Below are 19,615 nucleotides of genomic sequence, written 5' to 3'. Positions count from 1 at the left end.
GATTCTGATACCAGGTAGTTTTCAGTTTAAATTTTAAAATCACTTCCTGCAAAATGTTAACCCTTTGATGTCCAGACACAAGGAAACGATATGAGGAAATTCTCTCATCAGGGCGCATCAGAGGGTTATAATAGCAGCAAATGGGGACTTTGGAAATCACTACGCTGCTGAATGCAGAGAATCACTTCAGTGGAGGTCATCAGTGACCACAGCACCACGGCAATACTCCCCATCATAGGTTAAGGGAATCCCACAGAACTCCTCAGATAGTACCAGATGGTGCCAACTACTATTTTACCTAGAATCCAGTATTTGCTCTCAAGGGAGGGAATTACACTAATTGGTACATAGTTTAGAATGAACTAAAACCACTTCAAACTTGCTAGAAATACCTGCTTTGGGCAATTCTATTCCTTTGATCTAAAGACTAATCACACTAGTTTGAAGTGACTAAGGAACATGAGAATTTCCTTAAACATTTGCTCTAACTATAATGTCCCATCACATCAATGTTGCCGGGGCTTCTCGCTATTTCTGTGTATTATCTATTCTCTGGTCATAGCATTCTCACAGCCCCAATCATTTCGTCCACAGCCTGAAAACAGCACTTATTTATTCTGTGGGGAGCTAAGAGTACATAAAAGATGACAATTTGCTACATGTTTAAAAGACAGCTCAGAAATACTGTAACCTCAATGCTATCACAGGACAGGAACGATGTCACTAATCTGAGCTGCAGAGAAAATATTCAACTTCCTTTTAAAATGTAAATATGGCAGTGCTTTATATCAAAGATGTAAGTTTGTCACTGATTTCAGGTAATAAACAGAAATACAAGTGAGCACCAAATAGCTACACCAGGAACAATTTACTCTATAGTTGTTACTGTCTCAAATATTTATATAATATTTAAGTATCACATCAGTTAAAATAAATAAAATATTTAAAAATGATATTGTGGGTAAAAACTTATTAAATACATTGCATACAATAGAAAGAATAACAACAGATAATGAAAGGTATTCTTATAAAGGAGCACTGATCACAAGCCCATGTGAAGGGGGCAGACTCTTTATTACTACTTACAACAGAAGATATCTGAACCTGACACACACAAGACCACTTTAAGTAAAAGACAGCAAAGACAAGAACAGTGGGACTCTGGGTTTCTAGAAAAGTATAAGTATTGGAAAAGCCTTACTACAAAGGTAACAAAATTTAACTATTGCAAATGGGCACTTTATAGCTTCTTAAAAAACTCAAAATGCTGTGAATGGTGTGGGTGTTAAATGAGAAGTCACACAGAATTTGTTTTTTACTTGTCCATCAGAATGGAAGCCCAGATAAATTTTAAAATTTAAAAATAAATCCTAAGATATCAATTTCCTACCCTGAAAGTCTCCGATAATTTATAATCACCTGGAGGTTCATCCCCTGTGAAGTATGATGGACTGCTACGTGAAGGGTGTGCCATTTCCCACAGCATGGGCAAGCTCCTGATTCTACCTATAAAAACTACGAAAAGGGAGACAATAACCTCTCAAAATCCAGGTAAAAATTATAAATATATAGACTAAGTATGTATCACTTAAGGTTGATATGATTGCCACTGACAAAGAAATTTAAGAAAAGCAGATTGAATACAGTTTTCCAAATCTTTCTATTGCAGAACAGAAAGGCTTTACCCCGCCAAAAAATAACTATCTGAAGAGTAAAAACCATGTACCTCGCTTCATTAATACAGTCTCCATGGTGCTCACAACGTCAGGTGCTACTTCAAAGAGACCCACAGTCACGCATAAACAGCGTGACAAGCAGCACTGTAATACACAATGGCACGACACATGTGCATTTTATATGTGTGTGTGTGTATATATGTACACATATATACATACATATATACATACAGACGGGTATATATCTCTATATATTCCTTTTGGTTTGCTTTACAATGAAGTCTCAGCATCCATGTATTTTTTTGATGGTTCATCTTCGAAATTTATTGTCACACTCACAGGTTTTTCAGGGCTGTTTAAAACAAACAATGAGGAGAAAATTACTTTTAAAAGAATTGATCCTAAATTCTTAAATGGTCAACAAAGAATACCTATACTGTGTGCTAACACCAACCTACACCTTGCTATTACAACCTGTCTGCTCTTGCTTCTTCTGCAATCTAACACATGGATATAACGTATTTTACCATAGTCACCGCTCTAACTCTTAGAGCCCTTTCTTGTTCCCAACACATCACATTTTAAAAAAATATTTATTTATTTATTATGTATACAATATTCTGTCTGTGTGCATGTCTGCAGGCCAGAAGAGGGCACCAGACCTCATTACAGATGGTTGTGAGCCACCATGTAGTTGCCGGGAATTGAACTCAGGAACTTTGGAAGAGCAGGCAATGCTCTTAACCACTGAGCCATCTCTCCAGCCCCAACACATCACTTTTTTTAGCATGAGTAAAGCCAGGATGTTGTCTTTAATGTGATTTTGAGTAGACATGACAAGCTAAGTATAAAAGAGACACACTGATATTACTACATAGCCTTTATTTTCACCATAACACCATAAACACTGAGTCAAGGGTGCAGGAAGAATGTGAAGAGGTGGCACTCAGTGTGAAGTTCAAAAATTTGTAAAACCCTAGAGATCACAGTCAGAAACTGAAAGAAGGAACAGTGAAGCTCAGAACTAGAACTCAAGAAACAAAAGATAAAAAATATATGATAAAGAGTTGGGCATGGTGGCACACACCTTTAATACCAGCACTTGGGGAGGTGGAGGCAGGTGGATCTCTGTGAGTTCAAGTCCAGCCTGGTCTGCAAGAGCTAGTTCCAGGACAGCTAGAGCTATTACACAGAGAACTCCTGTTTTGAAAACCCAACTAACCAAACAAACAACAACAACAAAAAAAACAAGGGTCCCTCCTCCTACCTTTGCCTCCTGAGGACTGGAAATTTAGGTGTGAGCCACTATGCCCAGAAACATTAATTTAATTCTTAGCAATTATCTTATATTATAATTATTATATAAAATTATTATATATAATTTTCATTTGAATATAATTATACTCCATTAAACCTTTAATTATGAATATATATCCAATTTGTGAATATAACTATATTCACAAAAATATATGCACTGCTTTATAGAATTTATTTTTATTACAAAATGGTAAAAAAAAAATTCTGAAATACACAATTGTAAATTTAAGAATTACAAATCATAATCATGAGGAAAAAAACAATTATAACCCGCATCAGACCACAATTAAAGTAGAAGAACAGATAGAAAGAAATGGGGAGAGGATTGGTTTTGTCCGGTAAGGAGAATATATTTAGATACATTAGGTAAATTAATATGAGTGAACACTACCAACAGTTACAAAGCCATAAACAGTTGTAACTACCTCGTGTTAGGTCTGGTTACTTTGGCATTCTCAGTATTCATGGAAAGTGCCTTCCACTGGGCAGTTTTGGCCATTTCATCTGATATGTTAACAACTGAAGGGTCAATACTGAAGAACAAATACACTTTGTGGTTAGTATCCAGTACTTGCAAAAGCATTAATGTTGTCATTTTTATTAGCATCATGAAATTTCTTGTTTTCATCAATTTAAAATTGAGAAAACATTTGGCATGCACTTAAACCTATGATCTAACAAAGTATTAAAACTGGAATTCTGCTATCAAGTCTTCACAGAGAACTCCAAGTTCTTTTACCATTGAAACTAAGCAGGACTGATTATGTTAGCAAAACCCATTTCATTTTCAATTTAGATAGTTCTTCATCAGTATTCCAGCCACGATATCTTGTGATCATTGAGAAAACATAAAAACCAATTACTGTGTCTAAAAGCCTAAAACTGTACAAATTTAGTCAAAACACTTACAACCCACACTCTCACCAAGTAAAAAACTACAGTATATAAAAACAACAACAACAGCAAAAAGCCTTTTTTTGATTTGCAAATCTTTTTTATGCTGGAATCAAAGCACAGCTGACAATGAAGCTCTGAACATAGCGGACGGCACAAAAATGGCCCCACCACTGTTTAGCTAGATATTCTCATGGTCTTGGTGTCAAAGTGCTATTTCATCAGATACATCAAAATCAAAGAATAGTAATACTGCCTATTTACTATAAAAGTCAAATGTAACATTTCTACAAAATACTGCAAAATGCTTTATACCCCTAATCCAATGATTACATCCACAAATAACGTGCATTCATTGTCATTGGTCACAAGTAATATGACATTCCATAGATAAAACTGAAATACATTTATTAGTCCTTTATTTTTAACCAAAAGAAAAACAATTCATGCAAACAAGCTACAAACACAAATGTCATACTGGATGACATGACTGAGGTGGGTAATGCAAGCTACCAGGAGGCAGAGGCTGAAGCAGTATACCATAGTAAGTCTAAGGGTAGCTGGCAACTTAGTAAGATCCTATCTTCAGAATGAACTATATAAATTGGTGTGCAGGCTTGTTTATGCCAATTTGACAAAGCTAGAGTCATTAGAGAAAAAACCCTCAATAGAGACAATACCTCCATAAAACCGGCTGTAGTCAAGCCTTTAGGCATTTTCTTAATTAGTGAGTGACTGGGAAGGACCCTATTCTAAAATGTGCCATTCCTGGAACGGAGGTCTTGGTTAGTACTCTAAGAAAGCATACTGAATAAATTATGAGGAGAGCAAACCATTAAGTCAAAACCCTCCAAGGCCTCTGCATCAGCTCCTGCCTTCAGTTTCCTGCCCTGACAGCTTTGAACAGTAATATGGAAACGGAAGCAAAATACATCCTTCCCTCTTCAAGCTGCCTTTGGTTATCATGTTTTATCATAGCAATAGTAACCCTAGTTTAAAAAAAAAAAAGCTGGGGAAGTAGCTCAGTGGGAGATGGTTTGCCAAGCATGCAGAGTCCTAGGTTCAATACCAGACACTACAAAAAGAAATTAGATAATATTAAAATAACAGTGTAATAGCAGCTATATTATAAGTGATTGATACCAGTTGCTTTAAAAAAATCTACCTCTGTTCATACTTTAAATCATATTTAAGACTGCAGCAGGGCATGGTGGCACATACCTTTAGTGCCAGCACTCTGTAGACAGATTTCTGTAAACTGGAGGCCAAACTGGTGTGCACGGATTTCTAGATCAGCTAGGGCTACCTAGTGAAATCCTGCTCAAGCTACCAACCACATACATTTAGACTGCAGAACTGTATGACAAAGTCAATGCTAAGTCTTGGAATGGTTCCTAGACTTTCATCACATAAGCCAAACGTCCAGGCTGAAAACGGTAAACCTTCCAACCTGCCACTGTGTTTTCCCTAGGGAAACCATTTACTCAGCATTATTTCAAAGAACTATTACATGCTTCATTTATAACTCGACACATGGAAAACAATATATATACTGTACAAAATAAAGCTGTGTTTTACCTATATTTTAGGGTTTTAACTGGAATTTGTAGGAGACTTCCTCTTTCGAATGGAAGATGCACAGTATCCCCATCATCCTGAAGCATCCGTTCAGCTTCCTTTAGAGCACAAACATGAAGAGATTACTTTCTCCAGAATATCCCCAGGAGGGTCTGTTACTAAGAATACCTTAAAGAAACTGACAGCATTATATAAACAATGTATCTGTCTTAACTGAAAACTTCTTGTGGCAATATAAACACATAATAGCATGAAATTATAAGAACTATTGGTAGAAATTTATTTCCCAAGGTATAATCTCTATTTCTGAGAATGATTAATTAATGCTGTCTGAAAAGCAGTATGACCTCAGTCTGAATACTAGCTATACATAGCCAAGGGAAGAAAACTGACATCTCAAGTCTCATCACAGGGCACAGTAAAAGCTAATCTATATTAGGCAGCTTCTCAGTCTACATCTCGGTGTTAGTGGAAGATCTGTGGACACAGAACTTTCAAGTCCAGATGTAACTTATGCTAGCAGCAGCCTCTCCAGGTGTCTCTGATACTGAAAAGGTCCCTTGGAGAGGACATCATCCTGGTTGAAAACCACCTGAACAACAACATAAACATGGATAAAAATGACCCCTTAATAATGGAGGAAGACGCAAAGAAGTATAGAAAGAGCATCAAGCTCATCTCAGCTCCCTATTATCAAAAATCCTACCATTTACAATCGACACAATTTACAATGCGCCCTGATTTAAAACTGCTACACTAATTTCCCAGCATTCTTTGTAACTCAGTGGGGAAGACACTGCATAAGCAACTTACTGAATGACAGTTTTAGAAAGGCTCTTGAAAAACAGAATAATGTTCATTTTGCCTTGTGTTCTCTTCCCATTGCTTCTTTTCTACTGTGATAGAAAATAGATTCCTGGACTTTTAAAACACATTTTCACATCTGTTCTTTAAAGTTATGTGTTTCTGGATCAACTAAAGCAAAAAACAAGTAATATGACCTGCTTATTTTTTTGTATTTTGCAAATAAATAATATCCTACATAAAGAAAAATTACCAGAAGCTTACATGTTTATGCATGCAATATTAAAGAAAACAAAACTCTTTCTTTTAAAAAAATCAGAACCTCATTCAAATAATTACAATAGTTATAATTCTGGCTAAGAAATATACCCTTTCCAATTTATATTTAAGTAAGACTATGACATTTAAAAATGAGTAGCCAGATATGGTGGTGCACAAATTGTATCCCAAGCACTTGGAGTAGGGATGGCCGAAGGAGAATGGGCACAAGAATGGGCTAGCATCAGCTACACAGCAATGCTCACTTCAGCAAGAAACAAACAACTGAATCTCTCACCTAATTTTCAAACAAAATTCTGAATAGAAATTGTTTTATTTAGCCAACTAGTTTTATGTTAATTAGATACATGTTAATCATCACAGAGGAGGGGGCCTCAACTGAGAAAATGCCTCCATAAAATCCAGCTGTAGGCAAGTCTGTAGGGCATTTTCCTAATTAGCAATTGATGGAGGAAGACACAGTGCATTGTGGCTGGTGCCTGAGTTCTACAAGAAAGCAGGCTGAACAAGCCAAGGGAAACAAGGTAGTTTAAACAGCACTCCTCCACGACCTCTGCATCAGTTCCTGCTCTCCCTGCTTCTGATAATGAATTGTGAATAAAATAAACTCTTTCCTCTTCAAGTTGCTTTTGGTCACGGTGTTTCCTCACAGCAACAGTAACTAAGACAGGAATACTGAGGAAAGTATTGCAACCAACAAGACCATATTTATTTTCTACTTCCTAGTGAGTAAAAGCACAAACATAATTAAAAAACACCAAATCCAGAATAAAGTATTTCTTTTTTAAATATCACTGTACAGATTAACTAACGATGGTACAGACTACTGAATATTAGAATTAAAAACCAGGCTGGAGAGAAGGCTCACCAGAAAAAGGTACCTGCTGTACAAGCTTGGCAATTTGAGTTGACCCTATAACCCACATAAACGTCGGTCTAAGACCAACTCCTGAAAATTGTGCTCTCATCTCCAAATGTGTGCTGTGGCACACAGGCCTCCACCTACATATCCTGAGCATGAGCACATACACAAAACAATAAATAAATGCATTTTTAAAGAAAAACAAAAACCTAAAAACATAGTTATGCATGGATGGTAGTACGCCTTAGTTCCAGATACTCTGGAGACTAGGGTGGGAGGGTTCTGGAACCCAAGAGTTCAAAGGCAGCACCATGAGTCACTGCCCAAAAGCGTAAAAAATGTAAGGGACTTATGCCTGATTATAGGCTCATTCCCTTGCATGTGTGTCTGCATGTGTGACCTATAGAGAACAGAGGTCACTGGGTGTCCTGCTCCATCATTCCTCATGTACTGCTGTTATATAGCTGTGTGCTCCATCTGGAGCTAGCTTTCTTCTCTAGCCTCCAGAGGGTGGCAATCACATTTGCACACAGCCACACCCAGCTTTTTAATTGGGTGCTAAGGGCTGTGAACACAGGTCCTCATGCCTGTGCAGCTTTTACTTAATGGACCATCTCCCCAGCCCCTAATAGTCTTCAACACCTTTAAACTTATGTAGTGTACTACGTCAGACGACTAAAATACTGTAAACTGTGCTACACACTAACACACCCAATGTATTTAAGATTAAATCAGACATTATTGTGTGATTTTTAGTACAATAACATTTTTTAATTCACAGAATATGCTCCCAACCCCTCCCTGTTTTTGGTTTTTCAAGGCAGGATTTCAGTGTATAACAGGCCTGACTTTTGTGGAACTCACTTTGTAGACCAGGTTGGGCTGGAACTCAGAGATCTGCCTGCCTCTGCCTCCTAAGGTGTGTGCCACCATTGCCCGGCCAGAATATCCAATCTTTTAAAAGTATTCTTGTGTCAGAGTTAAACAGCAGCAAGACTGGGAAATCAGTGGGAAGCAGTATGTGAGTGACATCACCCAGCTCTGCGCCTCATCTCAGCACAGCAGGATGGAGTATTTGTGCTTCCCAGCGACAGCGACGGTAACAGGATCTGCTAACACTGCAAACACTAAAAGGTGTCTTTTTACCTCTTTCTCTTTTTTCTTTTTGTCATCTTCTTTCTTTTTCTTACTTTCCGGCATGAGATCATCAAGCCAACTGAGTTCTCTCTTTGTGAAACACAGATCCATGAGCTTACGCACAAAGACTAGTGCAAGAACCTAAAGAAGACGGGAGAGACAGAGACATAGTACGTACACTGACAGAGAAAAGCAAATGATTGCTAAAGCTTATACAAACAGGAAATGCTACATTCATTTTGCTTAAAAGTTAGTTAACACTTACTGGAACGGAACTGAGTTATTTATTTGTATCTTCCCATTGTATACTCAAAACAACACATAGGAATAAAATCAAAAAGCCATTCTGCCCCCTTCAATAAAGATTTTCATGATGTAAGTAACTACCATAAAACAACACTGCAACCCTTAGCTAAGGCCTTAGAATAGCTGCCCCAGGCCTGAACGCTGTCATTCACTGAGTTGAGAGGAAAGGGTGGATGTGAACTCACTATCCTATGACAGCTGCTGGAACCTGTATGTTTGCAGAGCCAACTGGCTTTCTATTACTGCTGTTGCTAAGTTTATCTTTTACTTCTTTTCCCTTTACCTTAAAAGTAGCTTTTAACTTGTTAGTGTAGTAGAAACCTTCCATCTACTTTGTGTTACAAATACTTTCTCCTGGTTCACAGCTCTACAGCTCTACTCTGTTTAAATGCCGCCTATCACATAAAAATACTTCACATGGTTAAATATATTTACCCTTCTTTTACCTCTAAGTTTTCCCATTTTCATTAAAAAGTCTCTCTAGCCACTGGGATAGACATGTATGTATGTGTTTATGTATATGTGTGTGTGAATGTATGTATTTATATACATTTATATGTATACACACATATGTATATAAAATCCTAACTTTTCTACTACAACTTCATTTGCCTCTTAAATTTTGAGTTCACTTAGGATTTCTTCCTTATTAAGATGTTAGTATATAGATAATTTTCTCAACGCTATATATTAAACTTTCTGATGAAGGAAATGACCATTTTTAATAAAATAATCTGTCCATGGTATTCCAGTACCAATACAGTTCTATATAACCACAAACCTCTGACCCCATTAGTCTATGTCTCTGGTCTCCTCACTCAGTGCTATACCAGTTTCACATTGTATGGACCTAACAGAAGTTTCCAAGCTTGGCTGTCCAGACAGCATGAAGTAACACAGAAAGTTAGGCAGTCAGAAAGACTCCATTCCGAATTATGCTTAACTGATTTCTGTAACTTATAAGTCTTGATTTTTAAAAAGAATATAATTTACATATAGCCGAGCAGGAAACTGTCTGATGCACATAACAATTACACATGTAGCCCACACACACAACACTTTTGCAAACCACGTTTTTAATGATTTATCTGGTTCACAATGATACCAGCTCCATCTCGAAACACACATGTAGAACACTTTGACTGGTGCCCTTATAAAATGGTCGTGCCGTGTGCAGAGTCACAGGAAGACGTGCAGGGACAATTCAGATTGTAGCTAAACAGCTACAGGGCAAGCAACACAGCAAGAAGCTAGGAAGAGAACACCCTGCAGATTTCACAGCCGGTCCTGTGCCTACAACCCGATATCACACTTTTAGTCTCCAATATTTGTAATAATAATTTTTATAGTTTTAAGTCACACAAAGTTTTGTCAAACTTTGCAAAAAAGCTGTAAGAAATTGACATAAGTACTACTTCAAAGCTTTTATCCTTAAAAAATATTATCCTTTTTATTTCAGCTTACCCTTAAACATTTTCTCGAGTTGGGTCACTTCTAATCAATTTTATTTCCCATGATTAACACTATTGAGGTAGACATTATCTACTACTTCTGATATGTTCTTATCCAGATACTCAAATACAACGGTTATTAATTCTCGTATTGTTCTTTACTCTTTTTTCATTAGATTCTAACTTGAGGGGTGAAAGGTATATAATTATAATATGCTGATAATTCCTTTTAATGGTAAAGCATTGTTATCTGCTTTATTATGGTATACGATGCTAAGAAATAATGCTGAGCATATGTACCAGCATTTCAAGCTGATCCAATTTAATCATAGAAAATGCCATAGATCTTTCACAACTTCATCAGGTTTTGGTGCTGAGATCTTTCTAGTGTTTCCAGAGAAAAGCTTACAGCTTTCTCTTGGCTTCAGACTGTCTGATCTTTACTGTTCATTAAACTGAGCCTGGTATTCTCAGCTACTGAACCCTTTTCCTTGGGCTACTTGTGAAAATTCATATGCAGTATGACAATAATCCACTTCCTATAAATCAGGAAGTGACAACTCATTGATCCTAAGTCAAACCTGGGCCATCAGCCATTTTTCTAGAGCTCATGAACTAAGAATGGTTTTTACAGACAACTTTTGGAATAATTCTGAGATTTCTTTATCTTCTTTTCAGTGCTAAGAAGCAAATTTAGTCTTTACACATTCTAGACAAGACCACTACTAAGTCGCACCCCCTAACCTCACCAATAAATGCAGTATTGTCCTTGAACCTGACCTGAGTGAAATGTTCCCTCAGAAAAAGACAATGGCATTCTTCTCATTAGAAGTCTTGCATTTTAAAGAAGTACTATTTCTTTAATTTTACTACAAAGAAACTATAAACATGTATTTCTCTCTTGTATTATTCAAGTACCTACATAATATTCTCCTGATCTACAAAGCCTAAAATATTTACTACCTGGCCCTTTACAGAAAATTACTTAATAACTGTTGCATTCTAGATGTCTATGAACTTAAGTCCATTTGGGTCTTTTGTGCATCTGTGGCTACAAGTCTTTTCTTCTTAAACTTACACAAATACTCTATACTCTCATTTATTTCTACTCTTGACTTGGGAGACACTGGTCCACTCCTGATTTTTGCTGCATTTATTTTTCCTTGATAACAAAGCCCATGTGATATACATCTTCCTTCAAGTATACAGCTGTGCTCAGCGCTTTAGAAATGTCGTTATGATGCTCTTTCCTTAAGTCCATAGGATTCTTTTTTTTTTAAAGATTTATTTATTTATTATGTATACAACATTCCTCCCATGTATGCTTGCATGCCAGAAGATCTCATTAGGCTGTGAGCCACCATGTGGTTGCTGGGAATTGAACTCAGGACCTCTGGAAGAGCAGTCAGTGCTCTTAACCTCTGAGCCATCTCTCTAGCCCATCCATAGGATTCTTTAGCTTGACATACATTTATTTATTTATTTATTTATTTATTTATATTTATTTATTTATTAAAGATTTCTGTCTCTTCCCCGCCACCGCCTCCCATTTCCCTCCCCCTCCTCCAATCAAGTCCCCCTCCCTTATCAGCCCAAAGAGCTTGGATGCTCACCTTACTAGATCTGGATGGAGGTGGGTGGTCCTTGGACTTCCCACAGGGCAGGGAACCCTGATTGCTCTTTAGCTTGACATTTTAATAGGATTTAATTTCCAAATCTGTAACCTTGCTTTAATAGCTTCACTGGCATGTGATTTGTTTGTGATCGGGTAGGCAATATTGCTCAGTTAGTCCTAACAGTTGAATTTCTTAACATTTTCTGTAACTAAGTCAGTAATTGCCTTTTATATAGTACCCAGAAAAGGACAAACAATACCTATTTGCATAGCTCTTATGCAAAAAAATAATACTAAATGGTGATTTAATGAATTGTATGGACTGTGTCCTATTTTTTTTTACGCTACAAAAACAGCATTTTATTTTTTTTATGCTATATATTTATTTATATACATATGTAGACTTTATATACAGCATATTTCCTATTTATTAATTGCTTTATATTTCTAAGTATGCATTTCCATGGTTTTTATTCTTTTCCTTTCAAAACCACAGCTAGAGCTCTGATGTCCTCTTTTCTATGTAGGTTCATTTTTTTTTTTGTCCTATTAAAACCCTCTATGGACTTCCTAAGTTTTACACTTCCAGATCTGTAGTTTCTAGGAAAGACATTACAGCATACCGTTTCAAAGCCAGGATATCTTATAGCTGCTTGGCTTTATGCACCTGCCAATCACATTTGTTCTATAAATGTCCTAAGTTCTGAAGTTACATAGAATTACAACAGAGCCTTATATTCCAAGGGCTAAGATATTAAAAATAAATGACTGCAGAGTAAGAGAAGAATACCCAGAATGCAAAGTACTAGTTTATTGATAGAAACAGTTTGTCTACATTTTAAAATACTTAAGATATTTAAAGGAGGTATTTCTTTCCGCAAGGTCAGTAACAAATTTTTTAAGCGTTATCATGAAAACAAGTATTACATTATGAATTAGTAACAAGATAAATCTGAAAATTTACCATCATGGGGAAAACGACTGCAGCAGCAGAAGCTTTGATTACCCACAGCAGGATGAGGCAGGTCAGCTGGACCACAGTGAACACGTGCACCTTCCACAGGGGAACGTAGCGGAGGTAGATCAGGTCCGGCTGGTGCTTGGCAGGCATTCCAAATAGTTTGATGCGGTCAAAAAACTACACATGTAAAATAACAAAAAGAAGAGGTTTATCAACAAAAACCATTTTTCCTATTTAAGAAATTCCAACTTTTAGGGTTTTATGTATTTGTGCTACATTAAACTATAAGTTCTTTGGTGTTTTGATAATACAGAAAAATGTTTCAGGAAACAATCTCAGAGAGAGAGAGGAAGGAAGGAGGGAGGGAGGGAGGGAGGGAGGGAGGGAGGGAGGGAGGGAGGGAGGGAGGGAGGGAGGGAGGTCAAGACAGCCAGGGCTGGTGGTATATACCTATAATCCTACCCCATGGGTGACTACTGTTTAAACCGGCCTAGGAGGCTAGCCCTGACTCAAAAAAGCAAAACGAAACAGGCAAAATATTTTACTTTGGTCCAATTTCAAATATACTGAATGTCTTTGAACTGTTTTCAATATGCACAATTAAATACTAACAGTCTTCTGAGGTTTCTTCAAGCTTAATACCACTAAGGTTATGAAGAGAAATCACCAATTCATACATTGGATACTTCTAAACGTAATTTCTTTATTTATAAATCAGAGGTAAAATCAACCTACCCACCCCACAAAATGGCTATAAAAATCAAGTGAGTGAGACAGTATCATTTCTTCACCATGGGAGACATAATTTTTTTTTTTAAGTGCTGGCTTTGGGAAGTACTGCCAGCTATTTTCACAGCAATGAGTCACTGTGGATGGCACAGTTTCTGTGAGAAGAAGTGGCCACCATGGGGCTCTGCTGGTCTAAACATTTTAACTCGGGTCTGTACACACCTGAGTCTATTTTAGCAGACTGTGTGCACAGAGCACAGGTAAGCACTGGTTCCTGAGTCCAGTTTCACGTCCTGCTTTGTAACAGGAGGTCCTTCTTCCTCCATCAGTCAGCATCGTAAGAATTACAGAACACAGCGAATGTACTAGGCCTCACTGTGACATAAACGTCTGTATATCCTTTCTGTCTCAATGCTGAAAGTGTTCTCCACCGGAGGTAAAGTCTTTTCATTCTGACCTTTGACCCTCCCCTCACTAAACTAGTCTTCCCTGACGTTCCCTTGGATTTAAATTAAAGTAGGTGAATTATCATCTCATTCTTTGGAGTAAAAATAATCCACTCAGCAAATGTCGATTTGATATAACAAGACAAAAAATAGTCACAAGTACAGCTTTTGCCATTTTTAAATAGTGTCATTATTAAATACTTGCCTGGATTCCTTTCAGTGATGAAACTCCCATATAAAGGAAAACGCCATATAGAACTGGCATTGGGATAAACTGTAAATAAAATTACTACAATCAGAACTCATTGTACTAAATAATTTTACAATAATAAGTATACAGAAACATTAATAAGTAACTATGGTGACAGAATTGAAAATTCTTTTCTGATAAGGATTGGACCAACGTTCCTACACAGAAGAAGTAAACATATATTTATTGTTTATACATTAGAGAGTCAACTGATCTACAGATTGTTAATCAATAGAGTGCACTCAAGAGTAAGGAGAAAGGGCACTTCAGTCAACAGCTTAGTTTGAAACCTAGTTAACTTTTTAAACAAAACAGCCTTTCGGTACTTCAGCTTATGCACCAGCTTGCTGTGTAGTTAAATTTCTGAAGGGTGAACATGACAAACCCCTATGCTGGCAGGCCTTCTGTCAGAAATCATAGCTTGATGTGGGAGTGTCATATATCAATCTGTTGATTTTATTGGTTAAGCAATAAAGAAACTGCTTGGCCCTCATAGGTTAAAACATAGGTGGGAGGAGTAAACAGAACAGAATGCTGGGAGAAAGAAGCTGAGTCAGAGAGTCGCCATGGTTCTCCCACTCCAGACAGACGCAGGTTAAGATCTTTCCTGCTAAGCGCACCTCGTGGGGCTACAGCAGATTATTAGAAATGGGCTAGTCCAGGTGCGAGAGTTAGCCTAGAAGAGGCTAGATAGAAATGGGCCAAGCAGTGTTTAAATGAATACAGTTTGTGTGTTGTTATTTCGGGCATAAGCTAGCAGGCAGCCGGGGTGCTGGGGACGCAGCCCCGCTGTTCTTATTACAACAATAGCTGTGTGTGTAGATAATTAAAAGATACTTTAAATAGTTATTATCAACTTAAAAATAACAGCAATAATATCGATAACAAGGATAAGCTGGCATAAAGAACACTTGTCTTTGTGTAAGTGGATGTGAACTGTCTGGTGCAATCCTCTATCGTGCTCTACCTTCTGTTTTGTTGTGAAGACTGGGTCCCCTACCAAATCTAGAGAGCTCACCAATTAGGCAAACTAGCTGACCAATAAGCTCAGAGGATTTATGTATCTTTATTTCCAGGGTGATAAGATGACAGGCTCTTTACCCATGGGTGCTGGAGATCTGAACTCAGGATTTACACCTGTATAATGAGTACTTTACAAACTGAGTCACGCCCAGAACACATTTCTATGAAAGACCACAATTTCTAAAACAAAGTGAAATTCAGGGCTAGCACTGCTTTACACTTCTGTAAATCTCTTTAGTGGTTGCTTAACAAGAGACAGGGAGTATTCATCTTGCAACTGTGTTTAGTTTACAGCAATTCGCTACAATAAGCTCTTCTGTATGAGATACACAGAAAGTGCTGTCTTTTGCAGGATGGAGCCCTTGGAATGGAAGGCCCTGGCGGAATTCTGACAGAATGCCAGGGACTCCAACAGTCCTTGAAGCAGACTGAAAATATCTAAGAAAAATGAGTCAATATAAACATAAGTGTAAAAATATTGGCTGGGCAGCCTACAAACCACAATCCCAGAGAATTTAGACCACAATGAGGACACTAAGAGAGACTTACATAGATCTAATCTACATGGGAAGTAGAAAGTAGAAAAAGACAAGATCTCCTGAGTAAATTGTAGGAACATGGGGACTTTGGGGGAGGAGAGAGGCAGGGAGGGGAGCAGAGAAAAATGTAGAGCTCAATAAATATCAAAAAAATATATTGGCTGGGCAGTGGAGGCATATGCCTTTAATTTTAGCACTCAGGAGTCAGAGACAAGCAAATCTGTGAGTCCAAGGCCAGTCCAGTCTACAGAGCGAGTTCTAGGACAGGAACCAATGCTACAGAAAAACCCTGTCTCAAAAAAATCAAAATATATAACTAACTAAATAAAATATATAGTTATAGTTATAACAATATTTAAGATTACAATAATGATAGATACCAGCATAATTTAACTTACTTTCCTCCCTTGTGTCTTGATGCACACAAGGAGGTCAAAGGCATGTGCATGTGAGTTCTGGGGACAAAACTCAGGTTGTCAAACCTGGCATCTGCAAATGCCCTTACTAAGTGATCCATCTTGCCAGCCCCTCTCAATGAAGGGACTCATACTGAGTATAGCCTGGCCTGGAACTAACCATGTAGCCCAAGCTATCCACTAACTTACAACAATTCTGTATAGCCCCATTCTCACCTCACTTCTGTCCAAATGCTAAGACTGCAGACATAAGCCACCACGTCCAAATATTACCAGAGCAAGTTAACAAAGTTGAGGGTCAACAAGTGGCTCTGTGAGTGAAAGATTTGCTATTCTGATGTGGGAGTGACTTCTTTCTATCTGTTGCTTTCATTGGTTAATTAATAAAGAAAACTGCTTGGCTTGATAGGGCAGAATTTAGGTAGACAGAGTAGACTGAACATAATGCTGGGAAGAAGGGAGGTGAGCCAGACGCGATGGAGCCAGCAGCCAGGTCAGTTGTGCGGGAGCCAGGCGGGGCGAAAGCAAGCCTGCTCACCTCCTCGCTATGCTATTCAAGCCAGACAGCCTGAGAGTGGTCTCTGGAGCCCATCCTGACCTTCATGGGTACTGCACGTGTACCCGTATCTGTGCACACGCGTGCGCTCTCTCTCTCTCTCTCTCTCTCTCTCTCTCTCTCTCTCTCTCTGACCTTCATGGTCACTACTGCACGTGTGCCCGAATTTGTGCACACACGTGCTCTCTCTCTCACACACACACAATTTTTTTTAATTTAAATCACCAAGTTGAAAAAAATTGTCTTTGAGGAGTTACTTTTGAAAAGTAAAAAATAGAGACTAAGTTTTATTGTAGAGTTTTCTGCATGTATGAGTTGAATTTTTCTATTTATATACAGCATTTAATTCATTAGAAATTTAGAAACTATAATAAGACTTAAGGGGCAACTTTCAAAGAGCTTCAATGGGCCCTCACCTTCAGAAGACTACATAAAATAGTTCTTTTGTCTCCAAGTTCCTTTAAAACACACTCAGCACTAAACAACTGCCCATTTCATGGGCGAACTGTGGAGTCCCTGCAGGAAGACAACACTACACCCTATTTATTGCTATCCCGTGGCGAAGGGTACTGAGAGCAGTCCAGACACACAGCACTTAAACTGGCTAGTAAAAAGTACATAAAACAAGCCCATGGAATTTCATCAATGAAGAACATCCTTTTAAAGCTAATATACATTAAGTCTCTTCTAGTTTATAGTGTGTCAGCTTTTATTCAGCCATTTTCTTTACAAGAAAAATAACCAAAATAGCAAAGACAAATATGGAGTTGGGTTTTTACATGATAAAGAAAAAGTTTCAAATTAGATACTATGCTACATAATTATTTTTAATGACTATATTCTGTAAAATAAGGATGTGATAAAAATGTATTTTTTTTTTTTTTGGTTTTTTTCAAGACAGGGTTTCTCTGTAGCTTTTGGAGCCAGTCCTGGAACTAGCTCTTGTAGACCAGGCTGGCCTCGAACTCTCAGAGATCCGCCTGCCTCTGCCTCCCGAGTGCTGGGATTAAAAATGTATTTAATTGAATTTCTTATGTGTTTCATTGGTAATCTTGTTTTTTTTATTTTTTAATGTTTATTACTTTTATTTCATGTGCTTTATCAAGAAAAGAACATCAAATTCACTTAAGAGTACTTTAAAGAAACCAAAGCATTTTTCTCCTATTGCTTCCGGATTACTTCCTGTACTATGTTCTAACCACATGCTGCTTAACGCCTTCCAATTGCAGGCTGTAACTGATGAATCTACAGGGCATAATTATTAATCTACATGTTTACCATAAGAAAAATGTTGCCGAACAGTATTTCTAAAAGTGAATGGATTTTAAATTATGGGGGGGGGTGCACTCTGATTTTACGTATTCCACACATATTTCAACGTTTCATTTCCATACATTTGCGTCCAAATGTTAAGCGGGATGGTAACACTGCCACCATGCCACAAAGGGTTTTTACCTTTAGCGCTGAAGTCATGAACACAGAGAGCCCCATCAGGATAAAAATCATCAGCCCTGTGACCCGCTGCTCACGAATCCCCAGAAACTTGGGTTGTTCCCCTGGAGCAGAACATTCCGACTCAACTTTTAAGCTGTTCACATGACTTATAGACAACACTGTCGCAGCCACAAACCACGGCAGGCCCATGATAGAGCAGACTCCCAACATGACACCAACCATGAGCAAGTCAAGGTGATAGCCAGCTCCTTTCTGAAGAGAGAAACGAACACCAGTAAATCTAGATTGTTCCTTTATATTGAAGTTCCAAATTAATTATAAGAAGGAAGAAACTAGTTTTCAAATGTATTTTTAAGTATTCTTGCTATTAAAGAAAATACCCTCAAAGAAGCCTCTGAGAATACCTTGAGTTTGTGTTCTTTTCTGTTGATGATTACAGCTGTAATCTGTTGATCCATGAAGATGAGAATGGTACAGAGGAGAGCTGGAATGGCTGCAATTAGCAATGTCCACCAAGGGTTATCTCCCAAAGGGCTTATGATCCAGCCCCTACTTGGATCAGTAGGCTATTAAAGTTTAAAAACAAAGAAAAATGTTTCATTCCTCTACTATACTAGATTTCTACAACACATAGTGGGTCTATTCCATGAAATGCCAAGGGATAGAAGAAAAGCTGAATTAGGATGTGTGGTAAATTCTTTGCAGACAGTGACAGAAATTTCATCCTGTGCCTACAAGCATGCCCTGTTATGGAACCTGCCAACTCTCCATCAATTCAAGATCATCTTGTAACTTATACACAAAGTAAGACCAAAGTGACATGTACAGTCTGGACTTCAAGAAACCCTGAAGCTTTCTTGACCCTCCCGAAGTCCTGAGATGACTGTGTTTCTGAGTAAGCTTCCTGGAGAGGAAGACACAAACAGAAGCAGGGAAGGGAAACACTACCACTCTCTGTTTCAGCCCTTCAGCCAGACTGTCCCCACCAGCCAATCAGACACATGAAAGGCATGGGACCTACTGACTAGACCACATCCCACTGGGACAAACCCAACCTTCAAAGAGTTATGAACAGAGGCTTGCTGCTTAGAGACTAGCAGTTTGGGGTTTGGGTTTTTTTGTTTGTTTGTTTGAATTTGTTTATTATGGATAACAAACAAGGTGCTGCTAAGTAGCTTAGATTGGCCTGGAACTATGTAGTTCCTAATATAGTGAAATAAATTTCTCTTGTATCAATTCTTAACGTACCTTGGGTTAGAGTCCTGAAACTAGTGGTTATGGGGAGATTATGGTACTGAGTCAGAATTGGCACAAAACAACT

At 37.9% G+C, this 19,615-nt stretch overlaps 1 protein-coding gene across 5 annotated transcripts in view; it reads right to left on the bottom strand.

Annotated features, from left to right (window-relative positions):
- Positions 1-1,055: 1,055 nt before the first annotated feature.
- The window catches only part of Slc4a7 (solute carrier family 4 member 7), an 83,173-nt gene continuing 64,613 nt past the window's right edge, over positions 1,056-19,615 (bottom strand). For 3 of the 5 annotated variants that reach the window (XM_075988617.1, XM_075988614.1, XM_075988616.1), the window contains 8 exons: positions 18,699-18,860; positions 18,295-18,546; positions 14,261-14,329; positions 12,884-13,057; positions 8,557-8,688; positions 5,466-5,563; positions 3,419-3,526; positions 1,056-2,028 (listed from right to left, as the gene is read on the bottom strand). In XM_075988617.1, coding sequence (XP_075844732.1) covers positions 1,947-2,028; positions 3,419-3,526; positions 5,466-5,563; positions 8,557-8,688; positions 12,884-13,057; positions 14,261-14,329; positions 18,295-18,546; positions 18,699-18,860 — 1,077 coding nt within the window. In that variant the 3' untranslated portion in view covers positions 1,056-1,946. The remainder of the gene's footprint in view (positions 2,029-3,418; positions 3,527-5,465; positions 5,564-8,556; positions 8,689-12,883; positions 13,058-14,260; positions 14,330-18,294; positions 18,547-18,698; positions 18,861-19,615) is intronic. The other 2 variants (XM_075988615.1, XM_075988618.1) reach the window with 1 other exon arrangement.

This window comes from Microtus pennsylvanicus, chromosome 10 (assembly GCF_037038515.1).
Source record: "Microtus pennsylvanicus isolate mMicPen1 chromosome 10, mMicPen1.hap1, whole genome shotgun sequence".
NCBI lineage: Eukaryota > Metazoa > Chordata > Mammalia > Rodentia > Cricetidae > Microtus > Microtus pennsylvanicus.
The sequence above is the reverse complement of the archived record's forward strand: the minus strand, read 5'-3'. Positions and strand labels throughout refer to the sequence as shown.